Source organism: Pristiophorus japonicus, chromosome 5, assembly GCF_044704955.1.
Source record: "Pristiophorus japonicus isolate sPriJap1 chromosome 5, sPriJap1.hap1, whole genome shotgun sequence".
NCBI classification, from domain to species: domain Eukaryota; kingdom Metazoa; phylum Chordata; class Chondrichthyes; family Pristiophoridae; genus Pristiophorus; species Pristiophorus japonicus.
In genome coordinates this window covers 250,364,013-250,381,378 of record NC_091981.1, presented here as the reverse complement: position 1 = coordinate 250,381,378, position 17,366 = coordinate 250,364,013, and the positions used below count along the sequence as shown (strand labels likewise).

Sequence of the window (17,366 nt, the reverse complement as noted above, 5' to 3'; positions counted from 1 at the left end):
ATAGGTCAGTCCCACCATCCCGGGAATCAGTCTGGTGAATCTTCACTGCACTCCCTCAATAGCAAGAATGTCCTTCCTCAAGTTAGGAGACCAAAACTGTACACAATACTCCAGGTGTGGCCTCACCAAGGCACTGTACAACTGTAGCAACACCTCCCTGCCCCTGTACTCAAATCCCCTCGCTATGAAGGCCAACATGCCATTTGCTTTCTTAACCGCCTGCTGTACCTGCATGCCAACCTTCAATGACTGATGTACCATGACACCCAGGTCTCGTTGCACCTTCCCTTTTCCTAATCTGTCACCATTCAGATAATAGTCTGTCTCTCTGTTTTTACCACCAAAGTGGATAACCTCACATTTATCCACATTATACTTCATCTGCCACGCATTTGCCCACTTACCTAACCTATCCAAGTCACTCTGTAGCCTCATAGCATCCTCCTCGCAGCTCACACTGCCACCCAACTTAGTGTCATCTGCAAATTTGGAGATACTACATTTAATCCCCTCGTCTAAATCATTAATGTACAATGTAAACAGCTGGGGCCCCAGCACAGAACCCTGCGGTACCCCACTAGTCACTGCCTGCCATTCCGAAAAGTACCCATTTACTCCTACTCTTTGCTTCCTGTCTGACAACCAGTCCTCAATCCACGTCAGCACACTACCCCCAATCCCATGTGCTTTAACTTTGCACATTAATCTCCTGTGTGGGACCTTGTCGAAAGCCTTCTGAAAGTCCAAATATACCACATCAACTGGTACTCCTTTGTCTTCTTTATTGGAAACATCTTCAAAAAATTCAAGAAGATTTGTCAAGCATGATCTCCCTTTCACAAATCCATGCTGACTTGGACCTATCATGTCACCATTTTCCAAATGCGCTGCTATGACATCCTTAATAATTGATTCCATCATTTTACCCACTACTGAGGTCAAGCTGACCGGTCTATAATTCCCTGCTTTCTCTCTCCCTCCTTTTTTAAAAAGTGGGGTTACATTGGCTACCCTCCACTCGATAGGAACTGATCCAGAGTCAATAGAATGTTGGAAAATGACTGTCAATGCATCCGCTATTTCCAAGGCCACCTCCTTAAGTACTCTGGGATGCAGTCCATCAGGCCCTGGGGATTTATCGGCCTTCAATCCCATCAATTTCCCCAACACAATTTCCCGACTAATAAAGATTTCCCTCAGTTCCTCCTCCTTAATAGACCCTCTGACCACTTTTATATCCGGAAGGTTGTTTGTGTCCTCCTTAGTGAATACTGAACCAAAGTACTTGTTCAATTGGTCTGCCATTTCTTTGTTCCCCGTTATGACTTCCCCTGATTCTGACTGCAGAGGACCTACGTTTGTCTTTACTAACCTTTTTCTTTTTACATACCTATAGAAACTTTTGCAATCTGCCTTAATGTTCCCTGCAAGCTTCTTCTCGTACTCCATTTTCCCTGCCCTAATCAAACCCTTTGTCCTCCTCTGCTGAGTTCTAAATTTCTCCCAGTCCCCAGGTTCGCTGCTATTTCTGGCCAATTTGTATGCTATTTCCTTGGCTTTAATACTATCCCTGATTTCCCTAGATAGCCACGGTTGAGCCACCTTCCCTTTTTTATTTTTACGCCAAACAGGAATGTACAATTGTTGTAATTCATCCATGCGGTCTCTAAATGTCTGCCATTGCCCATCCACAGTCAACCCCTTAAGTATCATTAGCCAATCTATCTTAGCCAATTCATGCCTCATACCTTCAAAGTTACCCTTCTTTAAGTTCTGGACCATGGTCTCTGAATTAACTGTTTCATTCTCCATCCTAATGCAGAATTCCACCATATTATGGTCACTCTTCCCCAAGGGGCCTCGCACAATGAGATTGCTAATTAATCCTCTCTCATTACACAACACCCAGTCTAAGATGGCCTCTCCCCTAGTTGGTTCCTCGACATATTGGTCTAGAAAACCATCCCTTATGCATTCCAGGAAATCCTCCTCCACCGTATTGCTTCCAGTTTGGCTAGCCCAATCTATGTGCATATTAAAGTCACCCATTATAACTGCTGCACCTTTATTGCATGCACTCCTAATTTCCTGTTTGATGCCCTCCCCAACATCACTACTACTGTTTGGAGGTCTGTACACAACTCCCACTAACGATTTTTGCCCTTTAGTGTTCTGCAGCTCTACCCATATAGATTCCACATCATCTTTGCAATTTGATTTTCTTTAAGCTCGGTGGACCTATTGTACCTTCTTCTGCTGAGCGACTGTAATGAAGTGGAAGCTGTATCTGGATTAGCTGATGTGGACGCAGGTACAGAGGAAAGTGCCAAATCAGAATTAACTTGAATCTGCAACTAGACATAGAAACAACTGGCATATGCATTTCCCTCACTTGCTTTCTACCCATCTTTCACACCCAGTAATGTTTAGTAACTTTTACAACAAATATCTGTGATAATTTATAAACAAGTGCAAGTTGTGAAGACCAGTTACCAGCATCTGGAAGCAAATTCTAGCAAGTAATTCATTGTGCTGTATACTTGCCTCCACAAATCAACCCATTGGATCGGTCACAATTGAAGTTATCACATTCACAATATTTGCCCGAGATGATTTCTTTGGGATTTTCCCTCGTTTTGCAGACACATTCCCCACAGATACAATCTCCATTGTCACTACAGATTAGAGATGTATTATCTTTTCGACATGAAGCCTCACTAAATACTTCATCAATGTTGCATTCACAAAATCGACCAATATGTCCTTCGTTACATCTGAAAATGAAGCAGTCCAGTCTTAAAATCAGTGACAGTAAACTACTAACTTTTTTTAAAAAACAATAAATCTTGTTCTTACCCATTTTCTTTCCTTCTGGAATAGCAGTTAGAAATACTTAACTACAAGGAGGATAGGGAAATAACTAAAATAATGCTGACTGAGAATAAAGGGGTTGTGTCAAAGGCCAAAGTTCCATGGATGAATAAGATTCTAGGTCAACAGGAGCCAAACCAGAAAAAATACCAAAAGCATAGAAGAAAAGCAGAAAAGGTGATTAGAAAGGCCAAAAGTGTGTATAAGAGAGATTTTGAGCCAACATAAAGGGTACGAGAAAGGTTTTTCTAAACACATAGAAAGGACTTCACAGGTGACAAATGACAAATTCCGGGTTCCGCCTCATTTAAATGCCGTTGGCAAACTGCAAGTGCCAATCGGGTGACCGGTAGCTCACCGGTTGTGGGAGGGCCAATAATTGGCCAATTCCTATGCTGAGCAGGCTGTAAGGTCAGGTCTGTGGGGAGGTACAGTAAGTTCTGTAGATGGGAGCAGGAGGTTACAAATGGACCTAGACAGATTAAGGGCCGGAAACGAGACGCACCTACTGTTTTCGATGTGTTCTGGCCGCCCCAATGCAAGGGGCAGCCAAACTGTTGAAATTCAGCACTCAGGGTCTTTTGGAGTGGGGCGGAAGTGACCTCATCATGGGGGCAAAGGTGGGGGCGGGACGGAGTGGCCGTCACTAGTGGGGCGGAAGTGGGGGCGGGCGGAGTGACCAACGCTGCAAGGCATCAGCGCCATGCTGATGACGTCATCGCGTTGGAGCATCACAATGTCTTTCCCCTTCAAGTAAAGGGGAAGGCCGTTGCGAATTCTGCAGGCACTTTAGTGGCAAACACTGGGCCACCAGGGAGGGTTTTGGCCAGGCCAGTGGCCTGGCATCCAAGAGGGGGTGCCGGGCTGCCTGTTGGTAGCCTGGCCAAACCCACGGCCATAATTGTTGGCTGACCTGGCAGTCGGCCGATAAAAAAAATAACATGGCATCGCCGGCATCGTCACCATCCCTTTAAGGGCATCCATGCCACCAAGCCACAGAGAGTGTACCGACAACAAAAGCTGTCAAGGGCATCAACTGGCAGTGAGGCTGCTCCCAAGGGATAGTTGCAGGAAGAGGTCCCTGCCAGTCGGTCAAGGGTCGGCTGCGGTGGGAAAACAGGCGGAGCGGTCCCGGACACCGCTCCAAAACTAAGGGCAATGTTCAAAATGGCGGTCCCTCCACGGAGACTCAGTGACCATTCCGCACCGACTCATGGCCACCGCTTTCAGGTGGCCAGGGGCCGTATAGAAAGGGGTCATTTCAGCTCCTAAGTGATTGGGCAAAACTATGGTAGATAGACTTCAATGTGGAGATCATCCATTTTGGATCTGAGAATGCCAAATTGGAATATTGTCTTGATGGTATGAGACGAGGAGCTGTGGAGGAGTAAAATGATTTGGTTGTCCCTCTACACAAACGACTAAAGCTCGTTCACAAATTAATCAGTAAAGTTCATGGAGTGTTGGCCTTTATCTCAAGGGGTGTTGAAATACAAAGGGGAGGAAGTAGTGGTTCAGTTGTACAGACCCCATCTGGAGTACTGCATTCCGCTTTGGGCACCAAACCTCAGGAAAGATTTACTGGCCTTGGAGGGGCTACAGCACAGATTCACCAGAATGATACCAATGTGTAAAGGATCAAATTAGGAGGGCAGGTTGGATAATCTGGGCTTGTACTCCCTTGAGTTTAGAAGGTTGAGAGTGAACTAGTCGAGTTGATTAAAGTGATAAATGCATTGGTTGAGGTAGATATACAGAAACTATTTCCTTCGGTGGGGGAATCCCGAACAAGAGGACATAACCTTAAAATTAGTGCTATGCTATTTAGGAGTGAAATAAGGAAGCATTTTTTCAAGCTAAGTTGTCGTGAAAATCCAGAGCTCTCTCTCCCAAAAGGCTGTGGATGCAACTGAAATTTTCAATCGTGAGATAGATAGATTTTTGTTCGGTAAAGGCATCAAGGGACATGGAGCAAAGGCAGGTAAATGAAGTTGAGGTATAGATCAGGTAAATTCTATCTGAATGGTGGAACAGGCTCAAGGGGCCGAATGGCATACTTCTGTTAATATGTTTCGAAAGGTGTTTTACCTCTGTATTTAAAGAAGAGGAAAGGAGGACTGAAGCATTACAAAATAAGTCATAGAGTACCAACTAATGGGTATAAATATTAAAAAGGAAACCATATTGAAAAGGTTAAAGAGACTTAAAGTTGATGAGGCTGATTTTCCTGGCTCCCTTCTGGCCCAGTGCTGGACAGCCATTGTGCACCCTAGATGTGCTGCACCTGTCCAGGCCCAGATGTGCCTGAGCGGCCTGCAGCTGTGTTCCTGGCCACTGGTAATCGCCAGACATCCTCAAAGCCCAAAGATCAGCTAGTTAACAGAAAAAAAAAATTCTGTCAGATCCTTTCAGACTCTCTGATCTGAGGAAGATTCCAGCACCGCCCCTAATGCCAGATTTGTGAGCACCCTGCATAGCAGTGCTCGGGGCTGCACAACAAGAAATTGTGCTAGGAACCCTTCCAACTTCATTACCACGACATTGCTGGGACTGCGACTAATGTCGCTGTGGGGCCTGCAATGCCCCCCTGAAGGAAGCCGCAGAAAACGTAGGCCGACGTAAAGTGGACAGAAACCTGGACAGAACAGGGTTCCACCCCTTTTTTCCTGGGCCTTGTGCCTGGGGTATAAGCAATTCTCAGGGGAAAAGGTCACAGAAATCAACCCTGATGCACCGCTATGATGGAAACGGTAGCATAGTGGCTATGTTACTGGACTAGTAATCCAGAGGCCTGGACTAATGATATGGAGATATGAGTTCAAATCCCACCATGGCAGCTGGGGAATTAAAATTCAGTTAATTAAATAATTCTAGAAGAAAAAGCTAATATCCATAATGGCTGAAACTACCAGATTGTTGTAAAAACAAATCTGGTTCACTAAAGTCCTTTAGGGAAGGAAATCTGCTGTCCATACCCAGTCTGGCCTGTATGTGTCTCAAGGCCCACAGCAATGTGGTTGACTCTTAACTATCCTCTGACATGGCCTAGCAAGCCATTCAGTTGTTTTAAACCACTACAAAGAAGTAACTCCCTCCCTAACAACACTGTGGACTGCAGCAGTTCAAGAAGGTGGCTCATCACCTCTTTTTCAAGGGCAAGTAGGGATGGGCAATAAATGCTGGCCTTGACAGCGACGCCCACATGTCATACAGGAATAAAAAAAAGTCTGCCCTCCAAAACACTGGAGGTTAATAATAAGGTACTAACCATAATTTTCCCAAATTATTTGGAAACAGGAATTGTACCAAAGCTCTGATGGATAGTAAATATTACACGCCGGTTAAAAAATGGAAACGGGATCAATGAAGTAACTGTAGGATAATTGCCTTATAGGCAGTAATAGGAAATTATTAGAGAATCTTATAGTTTATGATATATTTCTATTCTTGGTTCATTTTCCCAAAATATACCACTTCACATTTGTCTATGTTGAACTACATTTACCACATATCACTCCCTTAACCTATCTGTGTTCTGTGGACATCTCCTGTGTTCTTCAACGAGGAATAACATTAAAAAAATACTTAGAATGGCACTTATCAGGGTGTTTTTAGATTGCAAATATTGGGTATATTTGGACATTTGCATTTGATAAAGTGTCATGAGAAATTTTTTGAGCATTGCATCCACAATATTAACTGTAAAATGGGGGAATGGACTGAGGGATGTCCAAGGAAAGAAAGCAGAGGAATAAATGGATGTTTCTTAGATTTGGAACATGCAACTAGTGTTGTGTTCCAGGAACGTACGTCAGGATTTCATTTGTTTTCACATACATAAGTGACTCAGAGGTGACCATAGAGCCATAGAGGGACTAATATCATCATTTGCAGATGGCATCAAATTAGGCAAACTGTGAACACTGCAGGAGGATATGAACAATTTAGCGGTGTGGGAAGATATGAGTCAAATACAGATAAATGTGAAATAGCATATATTAGAGAATGGAAAGATACCTTAAGGCTGTGAAATTGTCAAAAGGCATGGAGGGACAGTAATCGAACGGTGTAGACATACAGATCTTTAAAAACAAGACTGCAATTAGAAAATCTATTAAAAGGGCAAATTGAATACTGTGTTTTATATATATATAACTACTGAATTTTTTAAAAAGCAAGAAGCCTGTACTAGCCATTGGTTCAACACTGCAATTTTGGGCACCCTATTATAGAAAGGATATTGGAGTGATGGAAACGGTGCAACATAAATGACCTATGATGATACCAAGGATGAGAGGATATAGTTATGATGAGAGATTGGAACAAATTAGGGTTGCATTCACTGGAGAAGAGAAGACAAAAGGCAGTCTAAAGGAAGATTTCAATCTATTCAAAGACCTTTAGAGAGCAAATAGTGAGAAATTATTTAAACAGGTTGTGACTGGGTAAAAAATGGGATAAGCTCAGGGTTAGGTACCAGAATCACAAAGAAAGGTTAGAATGACATTTTCATACAAAGAGTTATTAGAGTATAAAATTAATTCCCACAAGTAAATCTGGGAGCTCTAGCCTGAACTTCCCTGTCCACCACAGGAAACTTAATACAGCTGCTGCCTCGTGCAAGCCCACTCACTCACTGGTTACAACTGTGCAGTGACGACTGATAGAAGTTCAATGTGTCACTTGTGCCAGCCTAGCATGGACAATGGGGAGCTTCCCGAGGAATGTGAACTTCAGAGTGGCACCTGACGATCATAATTAGCGCACCATAATCAGGGCAGTAGTAGCCACCAATGCAGTATCACTTTGTAAGACAGTTTCCTTCGCCACAATTTTCAGTGTGCTGAGAATCAGGCACGCAGACCTGCACGCCCAATTTTTCACAACCCATTCCGCCAGTGCAGCCTCGACTTAAGAGGGCTTAAGAGTACAGAAAAAAAGATAATTATTTATTTTTTAAAGTCTACATCCTGTTATCGACGTTGTGCACATATTCTTTATTACAGCTAATGCCTGAACAAACTGATCACCTACCTGCAAGTTCCACACTCAAGCATCCCATTGCCCTGGTCACACACTGGGCTATTAGCGATTCCCTTTTTATGGCACTCGCATTCACACACAAACTTCAGGACAACTTCTATAAACTCGTTAAGACCGAGAGGTCTGATTTTAATTAACGTCTTCTCCCCATTATTTGGGCATTTTTTTGCTGTGATGCTTATGACGAAGCTCACCTGGAAGGAATGGAGTGACATTTTAAAAATACTTCTTATTTCGGGTATTGGTTACTGAGAAACCAAAGGTAAAGGCCCAAGACCTCATTGTCAACAACCTGGGGGATCACCATTGACCAGAAACTTAACTGGACCAGCCACATAAATATTGTGGCAACAAGAGCAGCTCAGAGGCTGGGTATTCTGCAGTGAGTGACTCACCTCCTGACTCCCTAAAGCCTTTCCACCATCTACAAGGTACAAGTCAGGAGTGTGATGGAATACTCTCCACTTGCCTGGATGAGTGCAGCTCCAACAACACACAAGAAGTTTGACACCATCCATGACAAAGCAGCCCATTTGATTGGCATCACATCCACCACCTTAAACATTCACTCCCTCCACCATCGGCACACCGTGGCTGCAGTGTGTACCTTCTACAAAATGCACTGCACCTCCAGGTGGGGAGCTGGTTGTAATCGTCGGTGTTATATATGCATACTTGTTTGTTGTGTGATGTCTGTAACACTGTATGTACCCTTACACTGTACACACCTTACCTGTACACCAGAGGGTGCTGCTGCTGGAGACTTAAGGGTTGCCTGCACACTGCAGGTAACCCAATATAAAAGGAAGCTCACAGCTTGGTGTTCTCACTCGAGGAGCTGCAAATAAAGGACTACAGTCTATACAGTTTAAATACCATACCCTGCCTCATGGAGTCATTACAAAAGGTGCCGACATACACCACAGTCGGTTTGAATAAAAAGTGGATACACAAAGGGGGTGAAATTGCCCCTTTTCGAAAGGCCTGTTAAGACTTTCAACACTTGATGTGTACCTGTACCTCTTTTTACTTTATGGCAGCAACACAGTATTTTGGATAACCATGCTTTAATGCAATGTTTTGAGGGCAAAATTGCCCCGTGCCTTTTCGCACGGGGGCAGGCAGCGGAAGCGACCCGGCCGGAATTACCCCCAAGATGGCGGTGGCGAAAACGGCTTTGCAACATGCCCCATAGCTTTCGCGCCAGTGCACAGGGTGATGATGTCATCGGCATGCGCGCCGATTCCTTATATCCCCGCGCCGACCCCTTTACGCCCCACAGGGGACATTGTCCCACGGGAGCGAGGTAGGCACGGGGCGATGCTATCGACAGGTGTGCAGGTTGCAAAGCTGTGGGGGCTGGGGCGTCCCGTCCGTCCTTAAAGGGTCTTGCGCCGCAGGCTGCCATCTTTTTTTTGTCAGCTGACTTTGCAGTCGGCACGACAATGGCTGTGACTGGCCCGGCCGAAACCCTCCCTGGTGGCCCAGTGGGTGCCACAGATGCAGCTGCAGAGTTCGCAGCACCCCTTCACTTTAAGAGAAGGGGCGGGGATGTTGTGTCGCGCCGCGCTTCCACCCGTTTCTCACCCCGCTACATCCCCGCGTAAGCACAGAGCGTCTCCGATACCGCCCAGATGTTTTTTCATGCACCAAGGCCCCAAATCATTTCGGTTCCGCTTTCGCCGGGCAATACATTTTTATTTAATTTGAATTGTGCGCCCCAAACAAGGCACGGGGCAATTTCGCCCTCAAAACATTGCATTAAAGCATGGTTATCCAAAATACTGTGTTGCTGCCATAAAGTAAAAAGAGGTACAAGTACACATCAAACATTGAAAGTCTTAAGCATGATAGGGGAGAATTTTGTTGTGTCTAAATGGCAGAAAATCGGGCAAGTCCATTTCGAGGTGTACTCTCTGATCTGCTTGATTTTCTGACATTCACTGCACCCAGGTAATCCTGGGAGAATGGGTTTCTTACAGGCCCTGCTGAATTTAACAGCAGAGCCTGATTTGCATTGGAAACTTCTGTTTCCCACCCACAGCCAGCCAGATTGAGAGGCTGCCTGGCTGTGGGTGGGTAGGCCTGTGGTACTAGGCTGCATAAAGGAAGGAGGGAGGGATCTCGTGAGGGCCAGGGGCTGGTCGGAGGGGAGCAGGAGGAGCGGGATGGGGGAGAGGCGGAGAGAGCGGGTGATTATCGGAGGGCTGGAGGAGCAGGGAAGGGCAGGAGGAGAGGGGTGGGGGGGTGGGAATGAGAGCTCATCACAGGGCCAGTGTCATGTATGTAACCAGCATACTACTGTAACCCTTATACAATTGTAACCCTCAGGTAACCACTACATACTGTACATACTTACTAGAAATGCACACCTTGACCACAGGGGGTGTACTTCTGGGAGACACTCCTTACCTGGAGATTCAGGTATATAAAGGGAGGTCCCTCGCAGGGTCAGCACTCCTTGGTCCAGGTAATAAAGGTGAAGGTCACAGAGTGACGGTGTCTGCAGTAAGTGCCTCGTGTGATTATGTTTAAGAGTTAAGGATTCAACACCTGGCGACGGGAAACGGGAATCACTGAACCCAGAGGATGTCCACCGGTAGCTCAGAGGAACGTTACTGTGTGGGTGAAGACTGGGACGATTTTGTGGAGAGACTCCAGCAGACCTTTGTCACGAAGGATTGGCTGGGAGAGGATGCGGCTGACAAGCGGAGGGCGCATCTACTAACAAGCTACGGGACAAAAACGTATGCGCTGATGAAGGACCTGCTCGCACCCCACAAACCGGCCGACAAGTCTTTTGAAGAGCTCAGCCAGCTGATCAGCGAACACTTAAAACCGGCGAGCAGCATACACATGGCCCGGCACCGGTTCTACACACACCGACGTCGGGAAGGGCAAAACATCTCGGACTTCGTGGCAGACTTGCTGCGCTTGGCCAGCCTCTGTAAGTTCTCGGACGCCTGCAGGGGGGAGATGTTAAGAGATTTTTTCATTGAGGGCATTAGCCATGCCGGGATCTTCAGGAAGCTCATAGAGACCAAGGACTTAACTCTAAAAGGGGCAGCATTGATAGCTCAAACTTTCATAGAGGGCGAAGAAGAGACCAAGATAATTTATGCGAGTAGTCCTGGGTCCAATGTGGCAACGGACCAAGGAATTAACGTGATAAATGTGGCTCAAGATCTCGCAGTCAGGCAAAGGCAGTTTGAAACTGCAGCAGTCAGACAAAGGCATTTTGTAACTGCCCAAGCTGAAACCGACTCTAAGGTGGGCCCCCGACAGGGACAATGGAGAGGGGAGCGGCAATTCACATCATCAAGGGGAGCTTTAACACCCACCATCAGAGTGTTTAGAAACAACCAAGGGAACAATCAGAGAGGAATGCATGCTAATAGTCCTTTTGTGAACAACGATCTCAGCCAATGCTGGAGATGCGGGGGCAGACATTATGCGAAAAGCTGCAAATTTCAGCAGTTCGTCTGTAGGAATTGTAATGCTAGAGGCATTTGGCTAGGGTTTGCAAACAGCCGGTAGTGAGGCTAATCTATGAAACAGAGGAATCAGACGAGGGGCTTGCAATGCAGGACAATGTCTGGGGTAAAGCCATGGATGCTGAAGTTCAGCGGGTTCATGTGGCTGATGTCCACAGCTCATACACCAAAACGCCACCCATGATGATGAAAGTTTTATTGAATGGCATCCCGGTGCACATGGAGCTGGACACGGGAGCAAGCCAGTCCCTTATGAGTGCACAACAATTTGAGAAACTATGGCCACACAGAGCTAGCAGGCCCAAACCGGAACGAATTAATACGCAGCTACGGACGTACACCCAAGAGATCATTCCAGTGCTCGGCAGTGCAAACTTGGTGGTAACACACAATGGGTCACAGAACCAGCTGCCACTCTGGATTGTTCCGGGAAATGGCCCCGCGCTTTTGGGAAGGAGCTGGCTAGCTGAGATGAACTGGAAATGGGGGGATGTGCACACCATTTCATCTGTGGAGCGAAGCTCATGCTCACAGATACTACAAAAATTCGGGTCACTGTTTCAACCCGGTGTCGGAATGTTCAAGGGCACAAAAGTAGTTATACGCATCACCCCGGATGCCAGACCAGTGCACCACAAAGCCAGAGCGGTGCCGTACGTGATGCGTGAGAAAATTGAAAGTGAACTGGACAGGCTGCTCAGAGATGGCATAATTTCGCCCGTTGAATTCAGTGACTGGGCAAGTCCCATTGTTCCTGTCCTTAAAGCAGACAGCTCGGTTAGGATCTGCGGTGACTACAAAGCCACCATCAACCGGGTGTCCCTGCAGGACCAATACCCGCTCCCGAGGGCGGAGGACCTTTTTGCCACATTGGCAAGTGGCAAGCTGTTCACTAAATTGGACCTCACTTCGGCCTACATGACTCAGGAACTGGCTGAAGAATCCAAGCTTCTGATCACCATCACGACGCACAAGGGTTTATTTATCTACAACAGGTGTCCTTTTGGCACCCGTTCGGCGGCCGCCATCTTTCAGAGAAACATGGAAAGCTTGCTGAAATCCATTCTTGGTACAATCGTATTCCAGGACGACATCCTAATCACGGGTCGAGACACCGAAGAACACCTCCACAACCTGGAGGAGGTGCTACGCCGACTGGACCGGGTAGATTTGCGGCTGAAGAAGGCCAAGTGTGTGTTTTTGGCCCCAGAGGTTGAGTTTTTGGGCAGGAGGGTTGCCGCAGACGGGATCCGGCCTACCCGAATCCAAAACGGAGGTGATCCGTCGTGTGCCCAGGCCCGGCAACACATCGGAGTTGCGATCGTTCCTGGGACTTTTGAACTATTTTGGGAACATCCTGCCGAACTTAAGCACATTGTTGGAGCCGTTACACGTGCTCCTGCGTAAGGGTTGTGAATGGTTTTGAGGGGACTGTCAAGAACGGGCTTTCAACAGAGTGCGGAACCTGCTTTGTTCTAACAAACTGTTAACGTTGTATGACCCCTGTAAAAAAACTAGTTTTAACATGCGATGCATCATCATACGGGGTTGGGTGTGTGTTGCAGCAGGGTAATGGAGACGGACAACTCCAACCGGTGGCTTATGCTTCCAGGTCGCTCTCCCAGGCAGAGCGTGGGTACGGCATGGTCGAAAAGGAAGCACTCGCTTGCGCTTATGGTGTGAAAAAAATGCATCAATACCTTTTCGGCAGACCGTTCGAGTTAGAAACGGACCACAAGCCGTTAACTTCTCTGTTGTCCGACAGCAAGGCGGTCAATGCAAATGCGTCAGCTCGCATACAGCAATGGGCCCTCACGCTGGCTGCGTATGACTACACCATATGGCACCACCAGGCACCGAAAACTGCGCTGACGCGCTCAGCAAGCTTTCCCTTGCCACCACCGAAAGGGAGACGGAGCAAAGCGCTGAGATGATCATGGCCTTTAACGCTTTTGACACTGCAGGCTCCCCCATCACAGCCCGCCAGATCAAACTGGACCAACAGGGACCCCCTCCTATCCATGATAAAGAATTGTGTCCTGACGGGGGATTGGGTGCCCACGCACGGAGCGTGCCCCGAGGAGGTCAGACCGTTTCAGAGACGGATGGATGAGCTCTCCATCCAAGCTGACTGCCTACTATGGGGCAGCCGAGTGGTCATGCCCCAGAAGGGGAGGGAAGCATTCATCAGGGAACTCCACAGCGAGCACCCTGGCATCGTGTTAATGAAGGATATTGCTCGGTCACATGTATGGTGGCCGGGGATTGACTCAGACCTGGAACACTGGGTTTGCAGGTGCACGATGTGTGCCCAGCTGGGCAATGCCCCCAGGGAGGCCCCACTCAGCCCGTGGCCCTGCCCCGCCAAGCCTTGGACACGCATTCACATGGACTATGCGGGCCCGTTCATGGGAAAAATGTTCTTGATAATTGTTGATGCATACTCGAAATGGATCGAGTGCATCATATTAAACTCGTGCACGACATCCATCACCGTGGAGAGCCTGCGCACGGTTTTCGTGACCCACAGCTTACCAGACATTCTGGTCAGCGACAATGGCCCGTGTTTCACCAGCCATGAATTCCAGGAGTTTATGTCGGGTAATGGCATCAAATATGTCCAGACGGCGCCGTTCAAGCCGGCTTCCAATGGCCAGGCGGAACGTGTGGTCCAAGTCATAAAGAAATGCATGCTCCGCATCCAAGGACCCTCTCTGCAGTACCGCCTATCGCGCCTCCTGTTGGCCTATAGGTCCTGGCCGCACTCGCTCAGCGGAACTCCTCATGAAATGTACGCTCAAAACGCAGCTGTCCCTCATCCACCCAACCCTGGCAGACATTGTTGAGGGCAAGCGCCAGTCCCAAACCGAGTGCCACGATCGTAACTGAAGGGAGAGGTGTATAGAAATGGATGATCCGGTATTTGTACTTAAACATGCATTGGGACCCAAGTGGCTGGAGGGCACCGTAATTGGTAAAGAGGGAAACAAGGTCATTGTGGTCAGACTCAATAATGTGCAGATATGCCGCAAACACTAGGACCAAGTAAAGAAAAGGTTCAGCATAGACACCGATGAACATGAAGAAGAGCATGAGATGTCAACCACACCACTGCCAGTGGACAAGCAACAAGGACAATCATCAGGATGCACAGTCCCTGCAGCCAGCCCGGACAGGCCGGAATAACGTCAGGTGACAGAAACGCATGCCAAGGCTCAGCCACCAGAGCCTCAACTGCGGCGCTCCACGAGAGAGCATCGACCACCTGATAGACTTAACCTTTGAGTCAAAAAGACGTGAGGGGGGAGGTGATGTCATGTATGTAACCAGGATACTACTGTAACCCTTATACAATTGTAACCCTCAGGTAACCACTACATACTGTACATACTTACTAGAAATGCACACCTTGACCACAGGGTGTGTACTTGTGGGAGACACTCCTTACCTGGAGATTCAGGTATATAAGGGGAGGTCCCTCGCAGGGCCAGCACTCCTTGGTCCAGGTAATAAAGGTGAAGGTCACAGAGTGACTGTGTCTGCAGTACGTGCCTCGTGTGATTATGTTTAAGAGTTAAGGACTCAACAGCCAGGTCCAGAACATATCGGGGGGCTGGAAGCGCAACACATCGGGGGTGGGGGGGGGGGAAACCAATGAGAGTGGAACAGATCAGGTTGGTGGGGAGGGACCAGAAGCGCAACACATCGCGGAGGCCGCGAGCATGGGGGGAAGGGGCGGGGGGGGCACTTCAGGGGGGCCAGGAGTATGGCCTCATGGGGGGGGATCAGTGGGCCTGGGGTGGGTGGTTAAATTTTAGACATGGGGGCGGGGGAAATCGGAAGCTCCATGGGGGGGGTCTCCAATCACAGGGGGTGGGTTAGGCAGGGACGCTGGATCCAGGAGGTAAGTGTAAAGGCATCTCATTGAAACACTGAAACATATAAAATTCTTACAGGGCTTGACAGGATAGATGTAGGGAGGATGTTTCCTCTGGTTGGGGAGTCTAGAACCAGGGGTCACAGTCTCAGAATTAGGGGTCGGCCATTTAGGCCTGAGATGAGGAAAAATTTCTTCACTCAGAAGGTTCAGTCTTTGAGTATATTCAAGACAGAAATCGATAGATTTTTGGATATTAAGGGAATCAAGGGATATGGGGACATTGCAGGAAAGTAGAGTTGAGGTCGAAGACCAGCCATGATCTCATTGAATGGCGGAGCAGACTCGAGGGGCCGAATGGCCTACTTCCGCTCCTAATTCTTATGTTCTTATGCACTTACCTCCTGGATCCAGCAGTCCTCACCTTACTTTAGCTGGCTGGTTTCGGGAGGCCTGCAAAACCCGACCAGCTTCAGTTAAATTTAAAGTGGTGGTTAAATCTGAGGCACACCAGCCCCATTAATAATATTTAAATGGAGACCCGCCTCACGGGAGCGGGTTGGCTGCCCTTCCCCCCGTCCAGCCTCCGTTAAAACCGGAAGTGGGCGGGTTGGGAGTCGGGACTCAGACTTTTAACACTTTAACCTCTCACCAGACTCCAACCCACCTGTTTTTTGAGGAGTTAAAATCCCCCCCTTGGTGTCTTCCGGGAGCACAGCGCACAGTTGCAGGCTTCCAGCTGCACTCCCATTTCTTCCATTGGTCAGGCTCAAGCCCTAACCCGGGTGTGGCTCTGTGTCTGGAGGGCACCTGGGCCATGCAAATGTCACAGGTCTGGCAATTTGTAGGATCTTCCACTGTGACAGGGACAGTGCACCTCTGATGCAATGGGGCTGTCAGGTATTCAGCAGGTGCCTGTACGCAAACACTGGCCCTGATTCTTCTGCTATTACATGGCTCTTGATAGGCTCACCATGATTAGGTCTCTGGCGTTGTTATTCCTATGATACCACCTTCATTGATCTGAAATTAAATTCTGCTGACCATAGAGAGATCACATAGTAGCACGTTCTATACTGCAGTAAGCCGAAGTAAAGTTCTTTGGTCGACCCCCAGGTCGCATCACAGTGCATCGTTATTGGGAAAGTAAGTGTACGCTCTGGTTCATAGAGGAGGTGAGATATGCTTAAGAGAAGCCAGAGATGCTGAACCCAAGGAGAAAAACCCCAAAGATGCAACAATCCTGGGATCTTGTCTCTCTTCTCGGAAGTCTTTCTAAGATAACACATATATAATGCAAAAGAAAGCCCCAAGAATTTCAGTAAGACATGGCAGAAGGTTAATTTCTCTATTGGGCGCATTGATTCCAAGCTAAACTCAAAGTATGTGAACCAGATCTGATAATAAGGCATTTCTTCACTTCTTAAGTTAATCTAAGGGTTAAGTCATGGCAGGAAAGCTCGGACACGTGTTATGCTCCTCCTGTAATATGTGGGAAGTCAGGGACGCTTCCAGTGTCCCTGACGACTATATGTGCGGGAAGTGCATCCACCTGCAGCACCTGACAGACCACATTGCGGCAATGGATCTGCGGGTAGATTTACTCGGGAGCATCCACGATGATGAGAATGACATGAATAGCACGTTTAGTGAGTTGGTCACACCGCAGGTAAAGGGTACACAGTCAGATAGGGTATGGGTGACCAACAGGAAGAGCAGTGGAAGGGAGGTAGTGCAGGGGTCCCCTGCGGTCATCCCCCTGCAAAACAGATACATTGCTTTGGGTACTGTTGAGGGGGATGACTCATCAGAGGAGAGCAGCAGCAGCCAAGTTCATGGCACCATGGGTGGCTCTGCTGCACAGGAGGGCAGGAAAAAGAGTGGGAGAGCTATAGTGATAGGGGATTCTATTGTAAGGGGAATAGATAGACGTTTCTGCGGCCGCAACCGAGACTCTAGGATGGTATGTTGTCTCCCTGGTGCAAGGGTCAAGGATGTCTCGGTGCGGGTGCAGGACATTTTGAAGAGGGAGGGTGAACAGCCAGTTGTCGTGGTGCATATAGGTACCAATGATATAGGTA

At 47.8% G+C, this 17,366-nt stretch overlaps 1 protein-coding gene across 1 annotated transcript in view; it reads right to left on the bottom strand.

Moving 5' to 3' along the window:
• LOC139264669 (integrin beta-1-like) overlaps nucleotides 1-17,366 on the bottom strand; it is a 174,930-nt gene that overhangs the window by 16,072 nt on the left and 141,492 nt on the right. The window contains exons 11-12 of the mRNA XM_070881540.1: nucleotides 7,906-8,108; nucleotides 2,545-2,774 (exon numbers count right to left, since the gene is read on the bottom strand). Of these exons, the coding sequence (XP_070737641.1) occupies nucleotides 2,545-2,774; nucleotides 7,906-8,108 (433 nt within the window). The remainder of the gene's footprint in view (nucleotides 1-2,544; nucleotides 2,775-7,905; nucleotides 8,109-17,366) is intronic.